We start from the raw sequence: 24640 nt of genomic DNA on the forward strand, positions 1-24640 counted from the left end.
TACGAACCGAACAATTGTGATCACGTATCCACAGTCATCCTTTAAATTAAAACACAAACATTGCTGTCTACTTGAAAATAAATAAATACATATTTATTCTACATTTATTTCCCCTGTCTTTCAATGGTTGCAGACTCGCGAACGTGCGCTGTCAATTGCTTTGCACGTGAACGCGCCCCCTGTCGACCCTCCTCTTCCGCGTGCGTCCCGGGGAGCTCCCCACTTCCCTCCTTGGCTCGTGCTGCCTTTTAAGCAAACGGACACAGTAGGCCATCCCAGTCGGCCAAAGGACGGGACACGGTGAGGAGTTGCTGTGTTGCTCATTCTACCCCCATATCCTGTCGTCACCCCCCATGTCCTTGTAGTTTAGTTGCCTTTGTATTAGTTCGTTTACACAGTTCTCCAGCTTCAGTCATGTATCGGTGTTTCGGGGAGCTGCTGAGCCGCTCTGCGGGCAGTGCCCTGGCCTCGGGGTGCGTTGACTCCGCTCTCCCGGTGTCCTCGTCCCTGATGCGGGTCCGTCGTTACGCCGACGCGGCAGACAAGCCCGACGACCCCAACTTCTTCCGGATGGTCGAGGGATTCTTCGACCGCGGAGCCAGCATCGTCGAAGACAAGCTGGTGGAGGACCTGAGGACCAAGGAGACCCCCGAGCAGAAGAAGAAACGTGTTGCGGGTATCCTGCGCATCATCAAGCCATGCAACCACGTCCTGAGCGTGAATTTCCCCATCAAGAGGGATAACGGAGAGTGGGAGGTGATTGAGGGGTACCGCGCCCAGCACAGCCAGCAACAGGACTCCCTGCAAAGGGGGTAAGTATTGTGCCAACCTAACCCGACCTGTGTCAGCTAGCTTTAGCCAGCCACTTAGCAATCCTTAGCAGCACAAGTAGCTAGTTTGAAAGTATCACAAATCAAACTGTCAACAGCTTGCCTTGTTTTTTCAGCGGCTGCTGAGTCGTTCGTTTGGTTTCCTGTGCTTATGGCTGCGTACTCCTTGCGTGACACTTTTTGTGCAGATTACAGTGACCTTCCTGCTTACCCAGAAGTGTAGTGTTACAGTAGTTTCTTAGCTTTCAGGCTAGCAGCAAGCTAGCAGTCAAACTGAAGAAGCCCCGATACTTTGTAGGCAGTTGTGATCTTAAATCTAGCCCATCATTCTCACGATCAAGTGATTACATCTGGTTGAAACTGGATAGATTCACCAGTTTGTTTCTTCTCTTACTGATCTAGCCTACTCTTATTCCAATGCGTGTGTGTCAGATGTATGATGTGATGGAGGGGGCAGCTTTGAAGGCATCAGGTGTGTCATTGAGCTTGCCAGGCCTTGGCCATACATGTGCTGCAAAAACGTTGCAGGGCAAATGCACACAATTTGGTTCTTCTCACTCATTATGTAGTCTTATACTGACATTCACTGTTTAAACCTGCTTTATGTGCAATGTGACAACCTTGGGGAGAGTGACATAGGTTCAAGGTTCAAGGTTCAAAGCAGAGACATTATGGGCTGCTGCTGCTGCAGTGCACGCTGGGTTATTTGTGAATAGAGGGGGGATATGATGTGGGCTATAGGAAGACAGGAGCTGTGAGAGCTGGGGAGGGGGTGGGTGTGTTTCCAGGCACTCCTATTTGTCAGCTGTTTGACAGGTGGGGAGGGTGCTGTGCAGAGGAGGCTTTCTTAGTAGAAAGAGACATGCCATTCAGTCAAAGGGCATGTTTGAATTGTGCGGGGCAGACATTTGCGTGCTATTAACATGACACCCTTCTTTTGTACCTGCTTGACGTAGCCATTGCAGACCTAATTTGTAGAGATACTGTGCCGTATACACATTCATTTAATACAAATAGAATACAAATGTAGTTAGTGCATTTTTCAAAGCACTCAAACAAAATGTCTATTACAGATTTCTCCCCGAAACAACTTTAAAGTAATGGAGCAATTCAACCATTTATGAAATCACAAGGCAGTCCAGCTAGTTGTCAGTGAAGGACCACTCAGAGAAGCCATTTTGTAAAATCAATAACAATAAGTGTCTCTATCCACCTTTTTAAAGCCTGACCAGAGCACAGAATCACCGCAATCCAAACTCCATCTTGGTATTAACAGTCTTTATTATTCTTAGTAATATTCAATATATTTATCCCTCTCATGTTGCCCAATCCAGATTGAAGATACCCTTAAAAGTAGTCACAAATCACAGCAAGTGTGCACTTTGAGATTAAGATTAAGTAGGAACAATATCAGTCTGATTATTGGAGGGGCCTATTAACATTTGATTGGTCTCTATGTCAAACTCCTGTTATCGGGGTGGGAGTAAGGGCAGTTATTCTTCAGTGGGATAATCATTGATATAGTGCATAGACCCTTGGCCATGTTCAGATCAAAGTGCAAAGTGCAAAAGCTGTTTGTGCATGGGTTGCTCATCCCCCTTTGCAGAGCCACACAGCAGCTCTCTTCTAACTACTGAATACATTTTGAAACATCATGATGTGTCTATGCAACGTCATCCTCACAATCCTAGAATATAGTTTCTGGAAAGTTGTTATATTTGTAAATAGTTCAAGTCCGCACAGAATATTTGAAGCAGTAGTTTAATCCAAACAATCTGTTGCTCAAGCAAAAGCCCAACATGTTTTACGCAGGAGTCTAGCTATTTGACATGCTTCGGAAGCAAGAGCGCTGCCGTGTCTGGCCTTCTAGCCAGACTGTTGTAATGAAACCGCCCTGACTTCAGCGTGGGGCTCAGTTATTTTCCTAAATCTGTCCTCTATTCAAATGAATGTGTTTACAGTTATGTTTTTTGGGCTGGTTGCTGTGGTGAGCTGTTGCTGGGTGGATCAATGGCTGGTTGGTATGGTTAGTCAGCCAGGCTTTTTCCCCTTGTTTAAATGTTATCAGTAAGCCCGATTGTCTTGTGTGGGCCCTGGGGTAGCTCAGCTGATTAGGATGAATGGAAATAAAGAGGGGAAATGATGCAGCACTCCTTAAAGATCAAGCTTGTTTAGCAAGGTTTGATCTTCAATCTGAACACCACACACATTCCACTGGCACTCAAGTTGACATCATAAAAGGGTGCAGGCATTTTACTTATGTTTGCTTTTAGCCAAACGCATTGAAAACAAGACAACCCTTTGGAGAGTGCAGCCCTCCATTAAGGCCCTTTTCAAAAATGTAATGTTGGTGGAGGGGAATGACGCACACAGTGCCTTTGTCCCCTGGAAGGAAAATCTGCCGTCTCCTCCTTGTGCTGCTTGCCCTTGGGGTTTCTCCGTGGAAGCTAACTCTAGATGAAGGCTATATTTGGTACAGTCGGACAGTAAGATTACCGCAGTGTGGTACTTTGGCAGCCTGGCTGTATGGTTCTCATATAACGCTGCAGCACACAGGCTGACTCACACATGTTACTGTGGTGACCGTAGTAAACCCCATACAACAGGAAGGAATGACTGTAATGGGGGGTGGGGGTCAGAACGGAGGGCTGTGATTGGTTGTTGCCTTCCACCCCGCCCATCTCTGCTACCGTGACTGCAAAGGCATCCAATCTGTGGATCTGCAACCGATGTGGTCTTGTGTGGTATGGAGAATAAAATAAAGAAACATTAAACCTTATTAATGCCTTTAGTGAAATTCAGGTGTCATAGCAAACAGCAGTTATAAGATGCAGCTATTACTGTCCAATCCAGTTCAACAGCGGTCGATCGCTGCTATTCATTTTCCCTTTTCTGTTGTTGAGTTGCACATGCAGTGGAGATAGTTTCAGTGAGGGCAAATGATTTGCCCATGTTGCAGTCTGAACACTTAATCGGTGTACAAGGCACTTGAGCTCATCAACCAGCACTATAATAAAAGTACAGTACACATTCATTTGGTTAAAAAGATCTGTGTATTTTATCATTGAAAAATAGGATTAAATAAATGTTCGTCCTGTTTGGTCTGTTTCTTCAGGTATCCGTTACAGTATGGATGTGTCTGTGGATGAGGTCAAGCCCTGCCTCTCTGATGACCTACAAGTGCGCCGTGTTGGTAAGTATTAAGCCTTACATAAAACGTCCTGCTGGTTATCCTTAACCCTAACCTGATCTCCATATTCAAATGAATACCATTTGTCCAAATTACACTTTCTCCTACAAAATGAAGTTCCCATACAACTAAACTGCATTAGTGGCAGGAATAGCCGTCATCTATTTAGCTTTCTCTTCCTACTGATGCACATTAATACATTAGATTGAACATGGGTCATCTAAAGTGTACGTGTTGTGCGTAAGCATGTAAATGTTCCTGTTGTTTTTAATCTGCGTTACTCTCTTCCAGATGTGCCATTTGGGGGAGCCAAAGCTGGAGTCAAGATCAACACCAAGAATTACTCTGTAAGCCGTCTAATGTCATCCTCCTCCCCCACACCCGCATGCGCATATAGAGCCACGCGCATGTTTAACTGTATGCTGTTATATGCATAGCAACGCAGCAAAACATAAGCTGGCAGTCTTTGGAGTGGTATCAGATTTCTTGTCCGTTTCTTACACACAAACAAAGAAACAAACACAGATGATTATTCAATCCCACTGGAATGTAAAGCCTTATCGTCTCATTCTGTTGATTCATGAGAAGAATGATTACATGGAGAGATTTAAATGTGAAGAGTTAGGCAACACAAGAAGCTTGTTCACATGCAATTGTTGAGGAAGATACTCCAATGTGTCTTTAGATACACAGATCTATGTGTTACATTTTCTTCAATTTACTAATGGTGCCTGTCCTGCCTTTTTATTATGGACAGGGATGTTATTGCATGTATTCATGGATAATGTAAGGGTACAGACATTAAGCTATGTGGCTGTGGCTTTAAGTGGATTGGAAACCACTCAACCAAAATATTTTGTCAAAATGCCTATAGCATCTTTTCAAAAGCTGAAGGATAACTATTGCTTTTACTTTGAATCCACTTGGTGTTTTTTGTAGCCTATTTCTTGTTTCCTAACATCCTCAATTGTATCATTGCACTGCAATCAACATGTTTTATGGATACTGTGTCTTGTCTGTTCACACAGGATAATGAGCTTGGAGAAGATTTACCAGGAGATTCACTATCGAGCTGGCCAAGAAGGGGTTCATGGTGAGTGTTTATGTGTGAGCTGTTTTACTGTTATAGTTATTAATCTAGCCATTTTATAAGCTGCAATATGACTTTAACATGGCCGCATATTGGCATTTTTTTGCGTGACAGAGTTCTTGTCTTTATTTGACTGGGTTTAGAAATGACTGGTGGTGAGAGCTGAATGGTTCCCACCCAGAGAAAAAACATTTCCTGTCATCTAGCGCTGTTTACTCAGGTCGGGGTCGCTCAGGGTTGCTGTGTCAACTGACAAGGGGGACCATTAATACACGGAAAAAAACCTGGAATGAAGATTATGTTGAGGAATATTTGCCCTGCATGTCCTCCTTCGCCCTCTGACGCAGCTGACCAGCCTCGAGCAGCCGTTATCTCCCATAAGGAGGGGCTGCCCTAGCATTTTGTTGTTGTCAACCAGTTTATGGACCGGGCAACTCTCGGTCAGAGATAGTTATTTTATGGGACATCTGGTGTAGATGACCACGAGCCATAAGCGACAACAAATGTGATTCAGTGTCCCCTCAGCTATCTATTGCACAATGGTTGATTATCCTCTGAGAACTAGCTAAATACATGGCTCTGGCTCAGGGGTTAGAGTTCTTCAGAATGATTGTGGCATCTCAACCGTGTGGGTCAAACCGTGGCCCGTGACATGTCTTGGTGAATTCTCCGGCGAAGCTCCAAATAACCGTCAGTGTTTGCCATCAGAAGCTCCAGCTCTCCCTGAGACCTCGTGTCTCTCTGAGTCCTGACGCCCATTGCTTCAGAAGTTTCCCCCACAAATTATACTTGAGCCTGATATGTACAGGCATCATGCCACTTCGGCTGAGGAACGTATCTTACAGAAATGACAATTTTTAAAAATCTATATTTGCTGTATTAGTTGTAACTATGTTTAGAATGCCCACACATACAGTAAGCATACACAGGTTCAGCAGGTCACTATACAACCAGTTTATTAATCGCTGTGCTCTCCATGCATGTTAGTGCTAAAAATACAAGATGCTCCGCTCAACATACAAGCAATGAAATACACCATCAAAAGAAGTTGCTTAGAAATGTTTATAATGTGTTCTGTTCAAAGACAGATATGAAACTGTCTGTTAACCACAGCAGTAGTTGTGTCATTTGTGGTTTTATACAAGTGCCTTCCTTCGTGTATTTGTACACATCCTGAAGGCAAAGCAGCACCCACTGCACACATCACTGCCCTGTTCTGTCACTGTGAGTGTAACGGGGCACAGTCCCATCCCCCACCTCTCTGCATCCATGCTTTTAGACGTTCCAGAATACATATGCAGTGTGTGTGTGTGTACACTTGTGTGATGCTCATTCAAACTTGAGCAGAGGTACCCATTTATCAAAACTGAAACGTGCCCAGTGACTGCCGTGCTTGATTCATTCTCCTTCTTCCCTTTCGGCCTTCACCAGGACCTGGCATCGATGTCCCTGCCCCCGACATGAGCACAGGAGAGAGGGAAATGTCCTGGATCGCCGACACATACGCCAACACCATTGCACACACTGTGAGTTCTGTGAGGCAAACGCAACCAATCTGTATAACATGGCCGGTTTTCAGTAGGATTATTGAGACGGCCAAATGAAAGGAAGGCATGAGTCACGTATAAACCATGAGCAGTGGTTTCCTGCCTCTCCCTTCCCAGCCGACCGCTGAGACATTCCTCCTCTCTTTAAAGCAGCTCTACAAACTGAGGCCTCTGTGTGTTTGTGTTATCAGCCAATCATTCTCGTATCGAAACCAGTCAAACGGGGCCTATTTGACTAAAGATGGAAAATATTGACCTATGTGTGTTCATGTTAATCATCACTGTTGTAGGTTCAATCTGAATAGGCAACAATTATGAAAGCCAAATAATGGCTTGGACTTCAGCCATCTTGTAGTCTAGGAAATTGTAATGGTGAGCTAAGGAAAGCCATCTGCAGTGTTTGGACAAGTGATTTGTAGAACTCACAGGATTATTTGGTGATGCCATCTTCTCCAGTGTGAGGATGTCTTGCTGTAGGGTAATTTCATGCAGTACAACTAATGATCTTAATTGATTTATCTTCAAAAAGTAGCATATTTTCAGTTGAATTAATGTTAGTGCTGGTTTTGCAGCTTCTATTGCTTATATAGTTGCACTTTTAAGCCTCGTTGGAGACATTAAGGCTTTAAGAATAGTCAATGGTGTTTTTACTCTGCCATTTTACCGTATATGTGAGCTCTATGTAAGAGGAACCTACATGTATTCAACAACCTGCTGGTACATATTCTTCTTCAGTGTTTTTCACTATTATTTTCTGTGTGTTTGCAGGACATCAACGCCCACGCCTGCGTGACAGGAAAGCCCATCAGCCAGGGAGGAATCCACGGTCGTATCTCCGCCACTGGTCGTGGAGTTTTCCACGGCATTGAGAACTTCATGAACGAGGCGTCCTACATGAGCATGGTAGGCCTGACACCAGGCGTCCAGGATAAGACCTTCGTCATCCAGGTAAACACGCATGCATGGTTTGATCATAGTAGACACATCTTACTTGAGAGGAAAGATGAGACCCTCAATGTACTGCAGATATCTGCTTACAGGATGTTCTCAAGTGAAATCATGATGAGGGGTTTTAGAGCCTCAATCAGAGCCATGCCATCTGTTATAGCTTGGCCCTGATCTCCTCACCAAGCACACAGCAGGGAAGTATTTACGAAAAATGAGACACTGGGACCTATTATGAGACTTTAAACATTACAATCATGGAAAGATTTAAGCTGTTCATCTTTAAGCAGGAAAGAGTGTCTGTGTCGGCAAAAATGAAAAGCACTATTCTCCTTTTCAGCAGTTTCACTTATATTTACACATGGTCCTCACGTGTCATGGAAACACTCACACACAGTCACACACTCAAACTTATACACACTTATGCCAACACAGACACGGGTCGAAAACACCTACTCACTGACCTCTGCTTCTTTCCTACAAAGTTTTCTCTAATTACTGCTCTTTTACGACGAAAATGTAATCAGTTATTCTTAATTCACAAATTTTCATGTAGACAATTCAGACACATCCTCATAGGATTCAATATCCTTTACCTGCTCTACAGAGAATGTCAAGAGACTTGGAGAGAAACTAAGAAATGTATTGGAAGGGGATGACGTTTGTTGAGGGGGTAATCGTATGAGGGATGAGAAGGGCGTCATTGAGGAGGTGTTGACAGCAGCTGAACCATGACGTGGATGTTGAACAAAACTAATCCCTCTGTGTGAGTGTGTGTGTGTGTGGCTGAGGATTACATTGTGCTGGGATTAGATTTTCTTAGAGATTTGAGTGAGAGCGGGGAGATGGATCCCAAAACTGGGGATTATTTTATCTCCTATCACACTTCATTTAAAAAAGATCAGCTGTGAACTCTTAGGCCCCGGCCACACGAGGACGAAAACGCAATCGCAAAAAAGCTTCCGTCCACACGCAATATTCACCGGATAGTGTCTGTCCACACGAGACAGCTCCGTTTAGCTCCGTTTAGCTCCAACCGCTGGAGAAGCTGCAGTACATATGCAGGAGCCTGTACGTGGCGCTGTAACTTCCTCCACAAAAGCAGCGAAGAAGCATGGTTGTCATGGTTTCCCTTCTGTTTATTCTCCGCGGTGGGGGCCGAGGGAACCGGGCAGAGTTTTTCGCCAGTCAACGTGAATTAAAGTTTAAATCTTCTGACAAAATTATAAAAGTGCCGGTCGGTCAAAGGTCTTCTTTGTTATGTATTGAGCTTTAAAAGAAATAACGACTCTATATAATATAATAATAAAATACATGGAGCCTCTCTTTTTCCTCCCTCTCTTCGGATAGCGCCAGTGTCTGTTTCATGCAGCAGCTGATCCAGTAATGAGTGACCCGGCCGACAGTAAAAATAAACATATTTATAACTAGTTTAGGTAGTTTGAGAGGTGTCTCCGTCCTGTCAGATTAGACTTCACTCGCGTTTATGTCCATATCGAGAGAAAGATAAATAATCTGAATTCAGTGTGCAGTTTACTTTGACGCGGGGGTGCAGCAGAGGTGGGGAGAGGCGGGGCTATTGCCTCATCATTATCAGAAAATGATCATATAGGGTGTACACACGGAGCCGTTGGACCCCCCAGAGCGTTGCGTATGCCGTTCTATCCACGTTGGGACCCGTTATAATTTCCGCAGTCGTTTAGCGCCGTATTCGGTCGTCCTCGTGTGGCCGAACGGTCTATATGACAGTAACGCAAACGACCGTTTTCGTCCTCGTGTGGCCGGGGCCTTAGTGTCCTTCAGTTCTGTTAGATCTGTGCCGGCAGTGTGATATAGCAATACTGCATTCACTATTAGACTATAGGAATTGAGGAAACCACAGGCAGAGCTCGGCACTGCTGTACAGACTTTCCTTTTCTATGTGCTTTCTTTTAAACCTCTAGTTTTTTTCATTCTCAGTATGGATAGTTATATTAGTTTGTATTAAGCATATAGTGCGTTCCTACTTTATAGTATGCAGACACAATAACTTCAGAGTACGAGACATGAGTCTACTGGACATCCTCAACTGCCCCAAAGTGCAATGCAACCCTAGAGACAGCCTTATAGCAGACGGATAAAATAATTATATGCTGAAATAAAATAATTGTGAACGATGGCAAGTGAGATCAAGGTACAGTAGAGGAAAAACGTGGGAACGCACATAAACTGTATAATCTACTGTAGAAAACATATTAAATAGCACAAAAATATTACATTAAGTTTGAGCTGTATATTTACAGTTGCGATTCATTATGTTTGGTAACAGTACAGTAGCTCGGACTGCTAACACATCATTGATGTAGTCATGTGATGGATGCATGCAGTCATGTATCGCAGAGAGGACGTACTGCGTGAGTTTACCACAGTGTGAGCAGTCTGCTAGTAATGGCTGGGTAATGCTAACCTAGTATGCAGATCATACTGATTGAGTATTTATTCTGCAGTATGTTTAGACTTAGATTTTAAACACAGCCTCAGATCATTGTGGGTTAGGGTTTTAAACAGTGATTTGACTGGTAATTGTGTGTTTACAAGAGCTTGGCATTAGCAATGATGTATCATGATAAAATAAATGTCATGTATTTACAAACATATTGAACGTAAACAGGAAACGGAAAATGTTCTCCAGACTGCGCCTATTCTGTCCATCTGTGCTTATTTGTTTAAGTCTCAATTCCTCGCCCATATTTGCAGAAAATATTTTAATTAACAAATTGTACCTGTGTGAGGCCTTACTTCAGTTAGATGATGATGTCATAACTACAGTTGGCCACATGGTGGCACCAGAGTGCATGTCACCGCACCTTATCAGTTCATGGTTGGTTGAAAAGTGGTATAACAATTATAAATGTTACTATTGGTGGTATTTAATGAGTAAAAAGTGATCATAGCGATGTTGGACCATGATGTTATTAACCTGCTGTAACTTTTTCACAGGGCTTTGGTAATGTGGGTCTTCACTCCATGAGGTACCTGCACAGGTTTGGGGCCAAGTGTGTGGGCATCGGTGAGATTGATGGAGCCATCTACAACGCTGACGGCATCGACCCCAAAGCGCTGGAGGAATACAAACTGGTACCAGCACAACTGCCTTCCCCTCACTTCTGTCTGCTTTATCCTTCTTGTCACTTTCCCCCTCTGTTTTCTCTTACTAAAATAATCAAGTCATTGCCTTTATCTGACTTATTTAATTCTTACCTTACATCTCAGTCAGATGATTTTCTTCTCCTGGAAATACACTTTTTTTCCAACATTTTACCCAAACAGTGAAATATTCACAAATATTCATGTGTCTGTCTCTTTACTTTCTGCAGCAAAATGGCACCATTGTGGGCTTCCCAGGAGCCAAACCCTATGAAGGGAGCATTTTGGAAGCCGACTGCGACATCCTGATCCCTGCCGCCGGAGAAAAGCAGCTCACACGTAACAATGCCCGAAGGATCAAGGCCAAGGTAAACCCTCACTTTTGATTTACCCAAGGTGCTTTGCTCAAAGTTGGTGTTTGACTCCACACGAGTAAGGACAGGGAGGCTTTGTTGCAGTCATGAACAGTGTGTGTTGTATTTCATGTCTTTTCAGATAATTGCTGAAGGTGCCAATGGTCCCACCACCCCAGATGCTGACAAGATCTTCCTGGAGAACAACGTCATGGTTATTCCTGTAAGTGCACACACACACAATTAAAATAAAATGTGCTCAAACCACACAAATCCAGCGCTGATGGAGCAGATGAACTGAATTTGTGTTGTGCTGAACTCTTAATTAATTACACCTAGGATGTTTTTCCTTTTTAACTTTTTAAGATGGATTATTTCTTAATCATTGTTATTTCGTCATGACGGCTCGTCCACACGGCGGCGTGCGTTGAAGCTTCAACGCTTCTTCCCATTCACTTTCAATGGGGTGACGTCACGCTTTGCCGAACTGCATTGTGGTTCCGTTGCTCGCTTCAAAAGTTGAGAAAAGTTCAACTTTTGATGCTTCGACGGAAGCGTCAGCCAATCAAACCACGTGCTTGTGTGTCCGGGGCGGGAGATTCATGTGATTGGTTGTTGGTCGAGTTTCAGAAACGCCCACCGGCAAGCTTCAACGCACGCCGCCGTGTGGACGCTGCATGAATATTTTGTTATACAGCACAAAATACACAATGTCATATTTTTATAAATATAATATATAAACCATAAAGAGTAAGTAACAGATTTTTCTAATAATTTCACAAAAGCATTTCATTTTCAGTTTATTACAGAGTAATCATTTCCTTCCCATATCTATATTTAAAATCAGTGCAGGGTAAATGTTGTAATAATTCAACCCACAGGGAAGTGAGGACCAAACAGGCTAAAGACTTTGTTTCCTCCTGCAGGACATGTACCTGAATGCTGGCGGTGTGACAGTGTCTTACTTCGAGTGGCTGAAGAATCTCAACCATGTCAGCTATGGAAGACTGACCTTCAAATATGAGAGGGACTCCAACTACCACCTGCTCAGTGAGTACAAGACTGCTCCTCACCTCCTCCATGGCATGTAGCGGCATAACACTCAGAGGATACATTACCAATACACATGAATCTTAGAAAACTGTTTAATGACCCATCTAAGCAATATTTTTCTGTTTTCTTTTTTGAGTGGGTTGGGTTGAGTGGGCTCATTCATCTCATTCTGGGGCAACCTTGTTTATACTCTCTCTTGATCACAAGCAGCCAATCATACAGTGGCTTTTCCACTTTCACTTGTGTAACTTGATGAACCCTGGTATTTGTTATCGACTCAAACAAAAGATATGTCTTTTTTTTCGAATGTTTCTCTTTGTTCCCTTCTAGTGTCTGTGCAGGAAAGTTTGGAGAGGAAGTTTGGCAAGCAGGGGGGGCCCATCCCTGTCGTACCTACTGCTGACTTCCAGGCCAGAGTTGCTGTGAGTATCGTCTGCTAACACACACTTTAAAAAGATATCTATAACAAACGTGTTTTTTTTCTAATATGTTGAAAACAATGCAGCTTTATAATACTTCATTAAAAATTGTATTTAAAATATTGAGTCTTTAACAAATATTGTGCCTTCTGCGATATCAAGTATTGTGGCAAAGTGTCTTGAACTTTTAGATGGTGACTGACGGATAAATATTTGACCTTAACTGTATGACCAGTAGACTCCAATTGGCTTGAGTTATTCCTCTTATTGTCATGATACAACCAGGAATGCACCAATCTAATATTTGACTTGAGTGCTATCGGCCTATCGGCTGATAAAATGTAATTTACCGACATTGATCTGTAACCAATTGCTAGAGACGACTCTGCCATGACTTCAGAGAGCAACTGGTGCTGATCATGTGTATGGTTTACAAATAAAAATGAAAGTGCATTGGTGCAAACCCCTTCCCCATGTCTACAGTACAGATTGTTGTTTAGTTGCTGTGAAATGAATACACATGTTGCGTCAAGCCTTTCCCTGTACTGTCCATATCTCCTATTACCTATACAGGTTCTTAATGCCCATCACAAGTTACCAGAGCCAAGTTGGGACTGAATAAAATACAAAATGTGTATTGAATTGACATGTAAAAGCATCTAGCAATCATGTAACCGAGGCTATTTCTTAATGAAAATAAAATGTTCTCTTAATTGACCAAGTGATTGCATACAGTTTGTTTATTGATGTCCTCCTAGAGATTGACGCTAACATTCATCTTTCCCTTGCAGGGTGCCTCTGAGAAGGATATTGTTCACTCTGGGTTGGCCTACACCATGGAGAGATCTGCCCGGGTAAGTGATCGTACAGGAAGTACAACACGTTCCTGCCTTTTTATTAGGGATGCTCCGATCGATCGGTCACCGATCGAGATCGGCCGATACTCACTCTCTACCGATCGATCGGTGCTCTCTAAACATGCCGATCGCGAGAGCCGATCGCATGATGTAGAATACATGACACTTTTCTCTGTGCGCGGCAAAACAAGCTCGCCAAAATGGCTTCACCGGTCTGGCATTATTTTAAGGTGTCCGAAAAAGACAATAAAATAGCGGTATGCAACGTGTGTGAAGCAGAAATCCTGCAGCTCCACCCGCTGTGACGGACAGGTGAGAGGAGCGAAACACCAAGAGTTAGACCTAACACACTTAGCTATTTTATCTACCTCTGAAACAAGCTAAACTAGTTATAAATATATGTATTCTTCACTGTCGGGTCACTCATTACTGGATCAGTGAGCTGCATGAGATACTTACAGGCTGTCAGGAGAGAGGGAGAGAGGAAAAGAGAGCGCTTCCGCTCATTTCTCCCGTGTTATTAGCCAAAGTTAATGTAAACTTGAATAATGTACTTCATTTTAATGTAATTTATGTTGGTTGTTGTTTGTGGAAGCTCCAGTGAATGAGCCCCATTAACTGAGTTTTAAACATCACTTTAAATGGAAGATTTAAAGTGATGTTTAAATCTTCCATTTAGGCCCCGCCCACTCGATCGGATCGGCGATCGGTATCGGCCGATACTGATTCCGGCGATCAGCCCCAAAATTGCCGATCGGAGCATCCCTACTTTTATAGTGCAGAGCCTCTATGTTATCTAGTATAATAAACAGATATGAAACACGCCACTTGCATTAGTGCAGTGGTTCATGTCCTTCATCTCACTGTAAACCAAATACATTTCCATCAACTACAACAAAAACTGGGGAAATGTCTCACATACTTTCAAGAACATGACCTGCATGTTTCCTTTCACTTTTTTTTACCATGCAAAGGAAATATTCAAGGTAAACTTTGCCCTAAAACTTCACGTTTCACATACAAAATAATCCAGGCTTTCCCACTAAGCCTTGACTAATTTCAAGACTTTCATGACTTTGCAAGGATAGCTCGGATACAGGAGTAAAGGATGCAAATAAATATCACGCAACCAACGATTAGACACAACAGCTAAAGTTTTGAGTGGTTTATTGTAATAATGATTACAGAGAAGCAGTCGTCCGGTTAGCAAGAAGATATCATACAACCAACAAATCGAAACAACAGCTCAAGTTTCAATTTGTCATGCACACAAAAATTCCAGAAAAGCAGTAGTCCGTGTATAAAATATTCAATAAATACCTGTATCATGAATAAATGGTTTCATTTTGCGTCAGGAGGCTGCTAGATCCTTTGAGTCAGCGCTAACAGACCTGTAGTAAACACTGTTGCTACTGCTGGCTACAGTAGCTAGGCAACTGTCAACGTTGACAAAACCTTAAATTAACTTTTTAATTGGTTAATCAATCCTTTTCTCATATCTGTTTCCAGATCATGTTAAATGATTAAGTACTTTGCTTGGAATTGTTCTTATATAAAGCTTGGCTAATAGACATTTAATAAACACAAAAATTGTGTTTTAAATTTTTTTTTTTTTGATTATTTATAAAAAAGAATACAAAAGGTGCAAGGTGACTTCCTTGTTCTAACGGTGTTTAATTAAAGGAACGGTTTTCCGTGCTGGTAATTACCGTCAGCAAGAAGAAGGTGACCAGTCCCCCTGAGGTTGTTGCTGATTGCCATCATAATAACACATGTCCTCCTCTGCCTTTCTAGCAAATCATGCGTACAGCAAGCAAGCACAACCTGGGCCTGGACATCAGGACGGCCGCCTACGTCAACGCCATCGAGAAGGTCTTCAAAGTCTACAACGAGGCAGGGCTTACCTTCACATAAATGGCCAATTCCGACCCTCAATTCCTCTCCCTGCCCTTACCCTCCTGATATTGATCGCCCTCTCCTGCCTTCTTCCACCCTCTAAACAGCCTTCAGAACATATCATTGTTTACTGCTGCTTTTTGGCTCTTCTACACACACGCGGACACACACACCACGAGACACTGGCTAGCCTGCTATATACCTTGTGATCTTTGTGCTGCCATTATACTGTATCTGCATCTCTGTTCAAACATTGCCCTGTTCTGTTTTTTTGCCTGAGTTTATATTAAGAAAAAACAGAGAGAGAGAAAGTGAAATGCTGATCCTCCCTCTGCCCCCATATATAAACGATGATATTGTTGTATGGCAGCCATGTTCAGAGCGCCCATTTTGTGATGGCTGAGTGTAGGTGTGACCCTCAGGTGACAGCACTACAGATGCCTTATTTCAGAGAGTTCGGCCCCTTAAAGTTAATTTCAATTATAAGGGATATACATTTAACTTAATATGAATAAAATAATAATTGTATTACTCTAGGTTTGTTGTCTCACTCTTCAGGTGTAAAGATTAGTAGTCAAGTTGCCAAGATTAAGATTCCCAACAAGATTTTTTGTTATTTCATAGTTGGTGTTTTTACTGTTCGAGATTTGACAGATGCTCATCTCCCCTTTTTTCCTGTTCTCTCGTTGCTTTGTCTCGTATTAAAAGCCGCTTCTTCCCGACTCCTCCACTAGCCTGGACAGGGGAGCAGGGAGGGCGAGGTGTTGCTGTGAGCGCCCACCCCCTGGTTGAATTCTCCTCAGTTTTAGCTGTCCAGGTCCTTGACAATGAAATTATTTTGGAGGAAATGACTTTATATTTTTGTTTTATTCATTTTTTTGGAAACCAATAAAATGTTCAGACAAAGACATTGTGTTGCATCAATTTATTTCCCATAGGCCTACTATACTGCCATAAGCCGGGTGGATTGGAGAAGACATTAAAGGGGTGTGTGATTGAAAAGATCCTGCAAGAGACAAATGTAACATTTGTGATATTGGGCTATATAAATAAACTGAGTGAGTAACACCATCACTTTGTCGTGAATCCAAGATGGCAGCACGATTGTCCGCTGTGCTTTCGGCCCAATCCCAAACCACTCCCTCGACCCTACCCCTCCGTGACGGAGTGAACTATCTATGGAATATCTATGGAGAGACCTACAGTCTATGGTTCGGAGGCAGCAGGTCCCGCCTCGGCTCCGCCTCTTTGCCCTTATTTGGAGCAGGCGGGATTAGACTCTGACGTCACAGTCGAGCCGTTAGTGGCCGACGCCGCCTACTAAGGGCTTCACGGCGACTCTGCAGAATCCTATGGGTGACGTCACGGACACTACGTCCATTTATATATACAGTCTATGGGAGAGACCGGTCTCAAGTCAACACCGCTGCAGACTCGCTGTTTGAGGGCTTGATAGCCCACTCCCCCTCCACACCGCTCCACACTCGTTGGTTTGGAACAGCCCTTAATATGGCGGACCCTCCGCGTGAACGTGCAAACGGAGGGGTGGAGGGGTAGGGTGTAGGGGGCGGTTTGGGAATGGGCCTTCATGTCTGTTCTAGGCCCAATCCCAAACCACTCCATCGACCCTACCCCTCCGTGATTCAGGCCCAATCCCAAACCACTCCCGACCCTACCCCTCCGTGATGGAGTGAACTCCGTCTGTAGCCACACTCGCAGCTCAACGAGGCTCCCTCCTGTCAGATGGAGGGAGTACATACAGCAGCAAGCTTTGGGACGGCCTCCCCTCTCTCCGGCAGAAACAGGAAATGCCGTAACTATATGTAACAACGGTTTCAGATCAGCATCTCTTAGACAAAAAGTTTAAATTAATAACTCAAATACAACTCCAAACATCTTTCATTGTGTTTCAAAGCTCTTTTAGTTTTAAACCTGATGTTTATAAGCTTCTTAGTTTTTGCAACGGTCTGTAAATATACACAACTTTATAATAAAATGCACACATTTACCTTTTTCTAGACTAAACACAGGTATTATCCTCAGTTAAAAACACATGAGGTTATCATGAGGCTGTTAACATCGGAATTTATCAGTGGATGTTTGCTGGAACTACTTGTAAACAGCGTGTTTCCTGACGGACACACACAGCGTGACTCCGGTCAGGTAGAGACAGGTGTCAGTATGGTCAGCATCAGGGTCGGCGTCATGGGGGGTCATTCGCGGGCCATGCCCCCCCAAATGAGTCACTGTGCCCCCCCAACGCAGGGTGGGCAAGCCTTACCACTTTGCCGTTTTTTTTGTTTTTTGTGAAAACGTTTCCACTAAAGGTTGTTTGTGTGAAATACTTCAGAAATAAAGAATACAAATATAAAACACAGCCTGAGGTGTGCTCACTGCTGCTCTCTGATTGGTGTGTTGCTTGACCAATGACCCCCGACTTTTGTTTTGTTATCATTACGTGGCTGTGTGTTTAGATGAAAGCCCAGTGGCGATCTGTTAAACTGATTATACAGTAAAGCCATCGAAAATAATATGATATACAGTACAGTACAAGTAGCCTACTTCTGGGTCTCTGTGTTTCATTCAAGCTCGGCTCTGTGTGTGTGGCACGAACGCATTTTGTGAGTGCGCGAGCGGTAACGTGGAATGTTGTTGTTCACATCTGGTTAGCTAGCTATGCTAACGGATATAAAGAGCTGTTTCTACACCAAGGTGGAGGAGAGTCCTCTCCTGTCAGACTGAGAAGATCGTATAACCTCAGCCACAGGTAAGGACTCTCTCAGTGTTTAGATAGTTCACTTTAGTGTAAGTTATCTCAGTGGGTCTCAAACGGTTTGGTCACCATTTATGTAAACAAGTATTTGCGAGGAACACCTTTATATGATCATTATAGTTATTAAAAAAAATAAGAGAATAAATGAAAAACGGGTATGAAATACTATAGGACATTAACACAAGAATACAGTTTAAAGGGGAGTGATTAGTAAAATATCCATAAAGAAAAAGTAAATCTGTTTACAGTTCTGTTTCATATGGGTGCTGCTGAGAGATGTAGGCTATCCATAGATCTCTTCATTTTGCTCTCAAAGTGCACCAGATTGATGCATTTAACTTCAATATTTTAAAAATAATCTTCCCGGGGGGGAGCATGCCCCCCAGACCCTCCTAGAGCAGGTTAGATCCACCCCCACCTAAAACATGTTCACATGGATAGGATACTAAATACATTTGCACACTTTTTATATGGTGGCCTATGTCCATATGTTTCTGTTTTGGTGGTCGTGCCGCACCGTGCATGTATGCACAAGTTGTTAGGGAAATAATTGTCCTAGACTCCTAGATATGACGTGCATGACCAACCCTGACGTCTGTTATCCTCCTTTAAGGAGATAGGCTGCTTCAGCCATGATGTTGTTGTTCCCAATTCTATGACCGGGCAACCCTAGGTCACAGATGGTTTATTGTTGTGGGTACACTGGGACACTTCCTTCTCTGTGTTGTGGACTCTAAGGTGTGAAATCTTCGAGGCCATAAGTGTCAGAACGCAAGTCACTCAGTGTTCCCAACTGTTTAGGCTATCTTCTCAAATATGTTGATTACTCTCTGTGAAAACCAGTTAAATGGGCTAACGAGAGAGAGGCGCTCCAGAATTGACGTGGCAACTCTACCATGCAGTCAGATCGTGGCTGCCTGTGACTTGTGATGTGAATCCTCCGGCCGAAGCTCCAAATAAACCATCAGTGTTTGACATCAAAGCTCCTGCTCTTCCCGTGTCTCCTTCATGAGTCGGTGACTCCCACTGCATTGCTACACAGAAGTTTCCCCCACACAAGTCATGGTGCGCTATAAAATAGCACAACACCCCTGCAATGTGTGTGAAAGACAATAGACTTTACAGCCATGTTTTTTAAAATTGAAGTTGCGTTGGTGTTTGTGTGTTGGTTGTTGACGGCAGTGTGTGCCCCCCTTGGTAATGATTGCCCCCCGCCCCCCCATTCGATTGGTTCTAGAGCCGACCCTGGTCAGCATAGATATATATATAAACACTAGATGGCTCATGGGAGATTTTCCAGCGTAGCTGTGGCCGCCATCTTGCTACAGTCAACAATTACTCTGATTCGCGTTATGGTAGCTGTTGTAAGGTGAGTGATCTGCACAAAAATACTCTTAACTCGCTGAAATCTTGACTGATTTAACAAACGTTTGGTTTATTATAAACATTATTAGCATGGCTATGAATACAGGATGCTTGGACATGTTGAAATTGCAGCTTTTCTTTGTGTATGTGCGTGGTTGTATTTAATAGCTGGCTAATAGCTGGCCAGGCCCTCCCATTTGACATTCTTGCCCTCCCCACAATAAACACGATTTTATTATTTATAAAAAAAATTAAAAAAATGTTTTTATTTTTTTGTTATAAATAAACTGTGAACTTTTATGCCTACGATGTATGTGATGTCAGATAATAACAACAACAAAAATCGCAGGCTACGTCTGTTGTGATTTGTGATTCGTCCACATTTAGACCAATCACAGCGTCACACTCTGCCGCTATTCTGGATTTGTTATTGGCATTCAGTAGACTCCCCATTTCTTTTTGAAATTACAAAATGGACATCAGAATTGGCCTCAAAAGGTCTAAGGATTTATTCAAACGAAATAGCGATGAAGAGCTGCAAGCCAGGGGCGGACTGGGACTAAAATTCAGACCTGGAAACTGACCCAGTCCGGCCACATGAAATATCAAATGTTAGAAATTCGCTGTTTATTATTTAAAGTTTTACGTCCGATTCGCTCCTTTTTTCCTCTCTGTACACAGCTCCAGTTTGGGCATTGGCCTGTCATCAGATTTCATTTTTAGTTGCTGCTGTAGCAGAAGTTTAGTACAATTATTTTTTGGATGAAATTCTCCACCCTCCATAATTGCAATTGCTTCAGTTGCTTACTACTTTTTAAGGGTGGTGATGACAGTTACAGTACGAACTGAAGTTGATGCGATTTGATTGGATTGTGAGGCATGAGTGAGCCTCATCTGATTGGTCAATCCCTCAATTTCTTTTCAACAAGGGAAGCCAATTTTGGCTAGCCTCCTCTCGCAACAGAGAGTGCAATACTGGTTTCATCATCATAACATCTAGAGGGGCGCTGTTTCACTCTTTGTAAAAATACTCAATGAGAATGGGGGGAGAGACTGGGCCGGCAGAATAATTACCGAAACTAAACAAAGTGTTTTATTTATTTATTAAAATTATAACTACAATCCAAAAAAACAGGGGAAGCCTGGCTCCCTTGGCCTCCAGGAGAAAACGCCACTGAGTTCAAGGGATAATTCTCACCCACCTCTTGCTCTTTGCTCCTGCACTTGTATGTGCCAGTTGAGATGGTTCTTCCACCAGCTCAACTCTCTGTCCCTCATCATGAACGCAGGGAGGCTGGCTGTATATCTGAACTCCCTCCCTCATCATTCTCTTCATCATCTTGCACTTGTTCTAAGCTGCTGCTGCTTGTAGCAGCGCTGCTGCCAAAAAGGTCAGTCAATTTATATATATGCTTCACCTGCGAGTGACTTCACCTTTTTGTCTCTTGCCTTCTCGGCCCCACCTTTCTCTTTTTGTTGTCTCTGATTTGTATCCATGTTTTTTCATTCTCCCTGTCTGCCGCGGCGTCTAATCCCTTCGCCTCGTGTGGCCGGTCTTTTTTCTTCTTCGTGTGTGATTATTTGACAGATAAGAACCACACAACTGCATTAGCGCCCTCTGTCGGCCGTCAGTGCAATTTAAATGATGACGTTAAACTATTTTTTTTTTTTTAAAGGGCCGGCCGGCCGTCAACGGACCTTGACGGCCGGCCGTTCTGTGGTTCTCCAGATTCTACAGATGGCCAGTCCGCCCCTGGCTGCAGCCGATGCAGCTGCTGGCGACCCTGCACCTGCCGTTGCAGCAGCACGCCTTAATGTCACAAGCTTGACCTCGGCGGCCGCCACCAACGCTTTCCTCCGAGGCACAGCTCCTTGTGCCCCTACCATCACCACCTGCGTTGCCACCCTGTACCACACCCGCCAGCATCCTCCTCCTGCTCCAGGGTCGGCGTCATGGGGGGTCATTCGCGGGCCATGCCCCCCCAAATGAGTCACTGTGCCCCCCCAACGCAGGGTTGGCAAGCCTTGCCACTTTGCCGTTTTTTCTTTTTTTATTCATATGAGTGAAAACGTTTCCACTAAAGGTTTTTTGTGTGAAATACATCAGAAATAAAGAATACAAATATAAAACACAGCCTGAGGTGTGCTCACTGCTGCTCTTTGATTGGTGTGTTGCTTGACCAATGACCCCCGACCTTTTTTTTGTTATCATTAGGCCTACGTGGCTGTGTGTTTAGATGAAAGCCCAGTGGCGATCTGTTCATCTGTTATACTGATTATACAGTAAATAGTAAAGCCATCGAAAATAATATGATATACAGTACAGTACAAGTACATGGGTCTTTGTGTTTCATTCAAGCTCGGCTCTGTGTGTGTGTGGCACGAGCGCATTTTGTGAGTGCGCGAGCGGGTAACGTGGAATGTTGTTAGCATCTGGTTAGCTAGCTATGCTAACGGATATAAAGAGCTGTTTCTACACCAAGGTGGAGGAGAGTCCTCTCCTGTCAGACTGAGATGATCTTATAACGTCAGCTCAGTGAGGTAAGGACTCTCTCAGTGTTTAGATAGTTCACTTTAGTGTAAGTTATCTCAGTGGGGTCTCAAACGGTTTGGTCACCATTTATGTAAACAAGTATTTGCGAGGAATCACCTTTATATGATCATTATAGTTATTAAAAAAATAAGAGAATAAAGGAAAAACGGGTATGAAATACTATAGGACAGTACACACAAGAATAGAGTTTAAAAGGGGAGTGATTAGTAAAGAAAAAGTACATCTGTTTACAGTTCTGTTTCATATGGATGCTGAGAGATGTAGGCTATCCATAGATCTGTTCATTTTGATCAAGTATTTTCGAGGAATACCTGTATATGATCATTATAGTTATTAAAGAGAGAATAAATGAAAAACGGGTATGAAATACTATAGGACAGTAACACAAGAATACAGTTTAAAGGGGGAGTGATTAGTAAAATATCCATAAAGAAAAAGTAAATCTGTGTACTGTTCTGTTTCATATGGATGCTGAGAGATGTAGGCTATCCATAGATCTCTTCATTTTGCTCTCAAAGTGCACCAGATTGATGCATTTAACTTCAATATTTAAAAAATAATCTTCCCGGGGCAGCATGCCCCCAGACCCTCCTAGAGGAGGTTAGGTCCACCCCCACCTAAAACATGTTCACATGGATAGGATACTAAATACATTTGCACACTTTTTATATGGTGGCCTATGTCCATATCAAATCAAATCAAGTTTTATTTATATAGCACATTTTCAACGATTTTTGGTCGAGCCCAAAGTGCTGTACATATAATAAAAAAATAACCTACAGTAAAGACACTTTACAGCAAATACAACAGCAACAGTTTGTGCAGAATATCAGTATGAGAAAACGACACCCTCTGTCCTTATATGTTTCTGTTTTGGTGGTCGTGCCACAACCGTGCATGTATGCACAAGTCATAGGTGCGCTTTACAATAGCACTACACCCCTGCAATGTGTGTGAAAGACAATAGACTTTACAGCATGTTTTTTTAAGTTGCGTTGGTGTTTGGTGTGTTGGTTGTTGACGGCAGTGTGTGCCCCCCCTTGGTAAATGATTGCCCCCCTCATTCGATTTGTTCTAGAGCCGACCCTGTCCTGCTCCGTGCCGGTGCCTCCACTACAGACGCTACCTTGCAGCACATCAACAGGTACTATTGGGCCAGCAACCGCTCAAAGACCAACAGCCCCAGATGATCTTGGGGTTAATAAACCAACAGGTGAAACTGGATCGTTATCCAGGGAGATTGTTTTCAGGAAAGAAGCGCATGGTACAACAACAGACCATGGCTTGAAGATTCGTTAAAAGCAGACGCAGCCTTTTGTTTCCCCTGTAGACAGTTTAAAGTCAATACATCTTCATCTGATGCGGCTTTTACTGTCAAAGGTTTTTGCGACTGGAAACACTCATTAAAGACTGATAAAGGACTGCTAAGGCATGCCGCATCAAAAGAACACATTTCATTTGAGAGTGTGTGGAAAGAGAGAGAGAGAGATAAGCGAGGAAACAAATAAGGAAATGAGTACTTTGGTGCAGATCAGCTGGGCACGGAGCCGTTATTACGTGTCAGCTGTCGTTGATATTATAGCTTTTTTAGCTGTCAACCAACTCCCTCTCAGAGGTGACCACGGTTCACTCCACAGCATGTCCGAGTCAGGCAGTGGGCTCTTCCTATTGCTGTTTGAGTATATGCTGCAGTACAAAGATGCAGAGTTGGCCAAAATAATGGAAATAATTCCCCACACAGCAACACCTCTCACGACATGCACAATGCCATAATAGAGCTAACAGCAGTTCATCGTCTCCGTCTATTTCTCTCCGAGTGCAGCGATGAGGAAGCTGCCATCCTTAACTAGTGTGCCTGCTCGTGATTGACCAGTGTCTGTGCTGCCACGCACACAATGTTTCAAAAGTGGTTTCTATGTTGCCCTTTATTTGTGTATGTATTTGCGATAAGTGTGCGTCTTTGCGCAATGCTGTTGGCCTTGCTGTTTGATATATATATTGTGCCGCAGGCCCGCAGCACGTGACGGTGTTGTGCCCCTCCCATGAAAATCATATGCCCTCCTTTAGACTTGTTCTGGCGCCGGGTCTGCCTACAGTAGTATTACAAAGTTCACCCAGCAACTTTACCACCAGTGGGAGAGGCAGAACTGCTCTTTTCTTTTCAACATAACTTAAGTTACACATGATTTCTTCCAAGTGGTTTGGCTTGTTAAAAACATCTTGTATTATGATACAGGAATTTGCTGGCTTTGTGTTTACAGAAGTACCTGACTATGCCGGACTTTTGTGCAGCCTACGGATGCTCCAATCGCCGCTGTCTGCAAACAAGAACCCGTGGGATCACCACATATGTTTATGTTTGCTCAGTCTAATAAACCCATAACATGGTTGTGAAAGAATACCAAAGCTGAGGCTGGACGATGATTGATTGTTGTTGTGCCATGTGTCCACCGTGTGTCTTATTGGTTTTGTGTTATACTGTATTTTATTGTGTGCAGCTGGTCCTTATCTCCAAGACACATTTAAAACAAATAACCTTGAACCTTGAAGCCCCATCTCTCCCCACCTGCTCCTGCTTCCTACATCCCCTCCACACCACACCAAGTTGTTCTTCTTAATAATAATAATACATTTATGTTGGG

The 24640-nt window shown here is 43.3% G+C and overlaps 1 protein-coding gene and 1 long non-coding RNA gene across 2 annotated transcripts; both read left to right on the forward strand.

Annotated features, from left to right (window-relative positions):
* The first annotated feature begins 213 nt into the window (after nucleotides 1–213).
* glud1b (glutamate dehydrogenase 1b) lies at nucleotides 214–16214 on the forward strand. The gene is given in 16 exon segments (XM_034213095.1): nucleotides 214–789; nucleotides 791–812; nucleotides 3946–3988; nucleotides 3990–4027; nucleotides 4312–4381; nucleotides 5065–5113; nucleotide 5346; nucleotides 6542–6636; nucleotides 7426–7605; nucleotides 10582–10719; nucleotides 10959–11096; nucleotides 11224–11304; nucleotides 12008–12131; nucleotides 12465–12556; nucleotides 13345–13407; nucleotides 15205–16214. Coding segments are annotated over 16 exon segments (1629 nt in total). The 5' UTR covers nucleotides 214–414; the 3' UTR covers nucleotides 15325–16214.
* A 3203-nt stretch (nucleotides 16215–19417) lies between these two features.
* On the forward strand, nucleotides 19418–24404 carry LOC117544757. Its single transcript, XR_004568720.1, has 2 exons — nucleotides 19418–19448; nucleotides 24260–24404. It is a non-coding gene; the product is annotated as an uncharacterized LOC117544757 (long non-coding RNA).
* Nucleotides 24405–24640: the final 236 nt, after the last annotated feature.

The sequence above is a fragment of the Gymnodraco acuticeps genome, unplaced genomic scaffold, assembly GCF_902827175.1.
Source record: "Gymnodraco acuticeps unplaced genomic scaffold, fGymAcu1.1, whole genome shotgun sequence".
NCBI classification, from domain to species: domain Eukaryota; kingdom Metazoa; phylum Chordata; class Actinopteri; order Perciformes; family Bathydraconidae; genus Gymnodraco; species Gymnodraco acuticeps.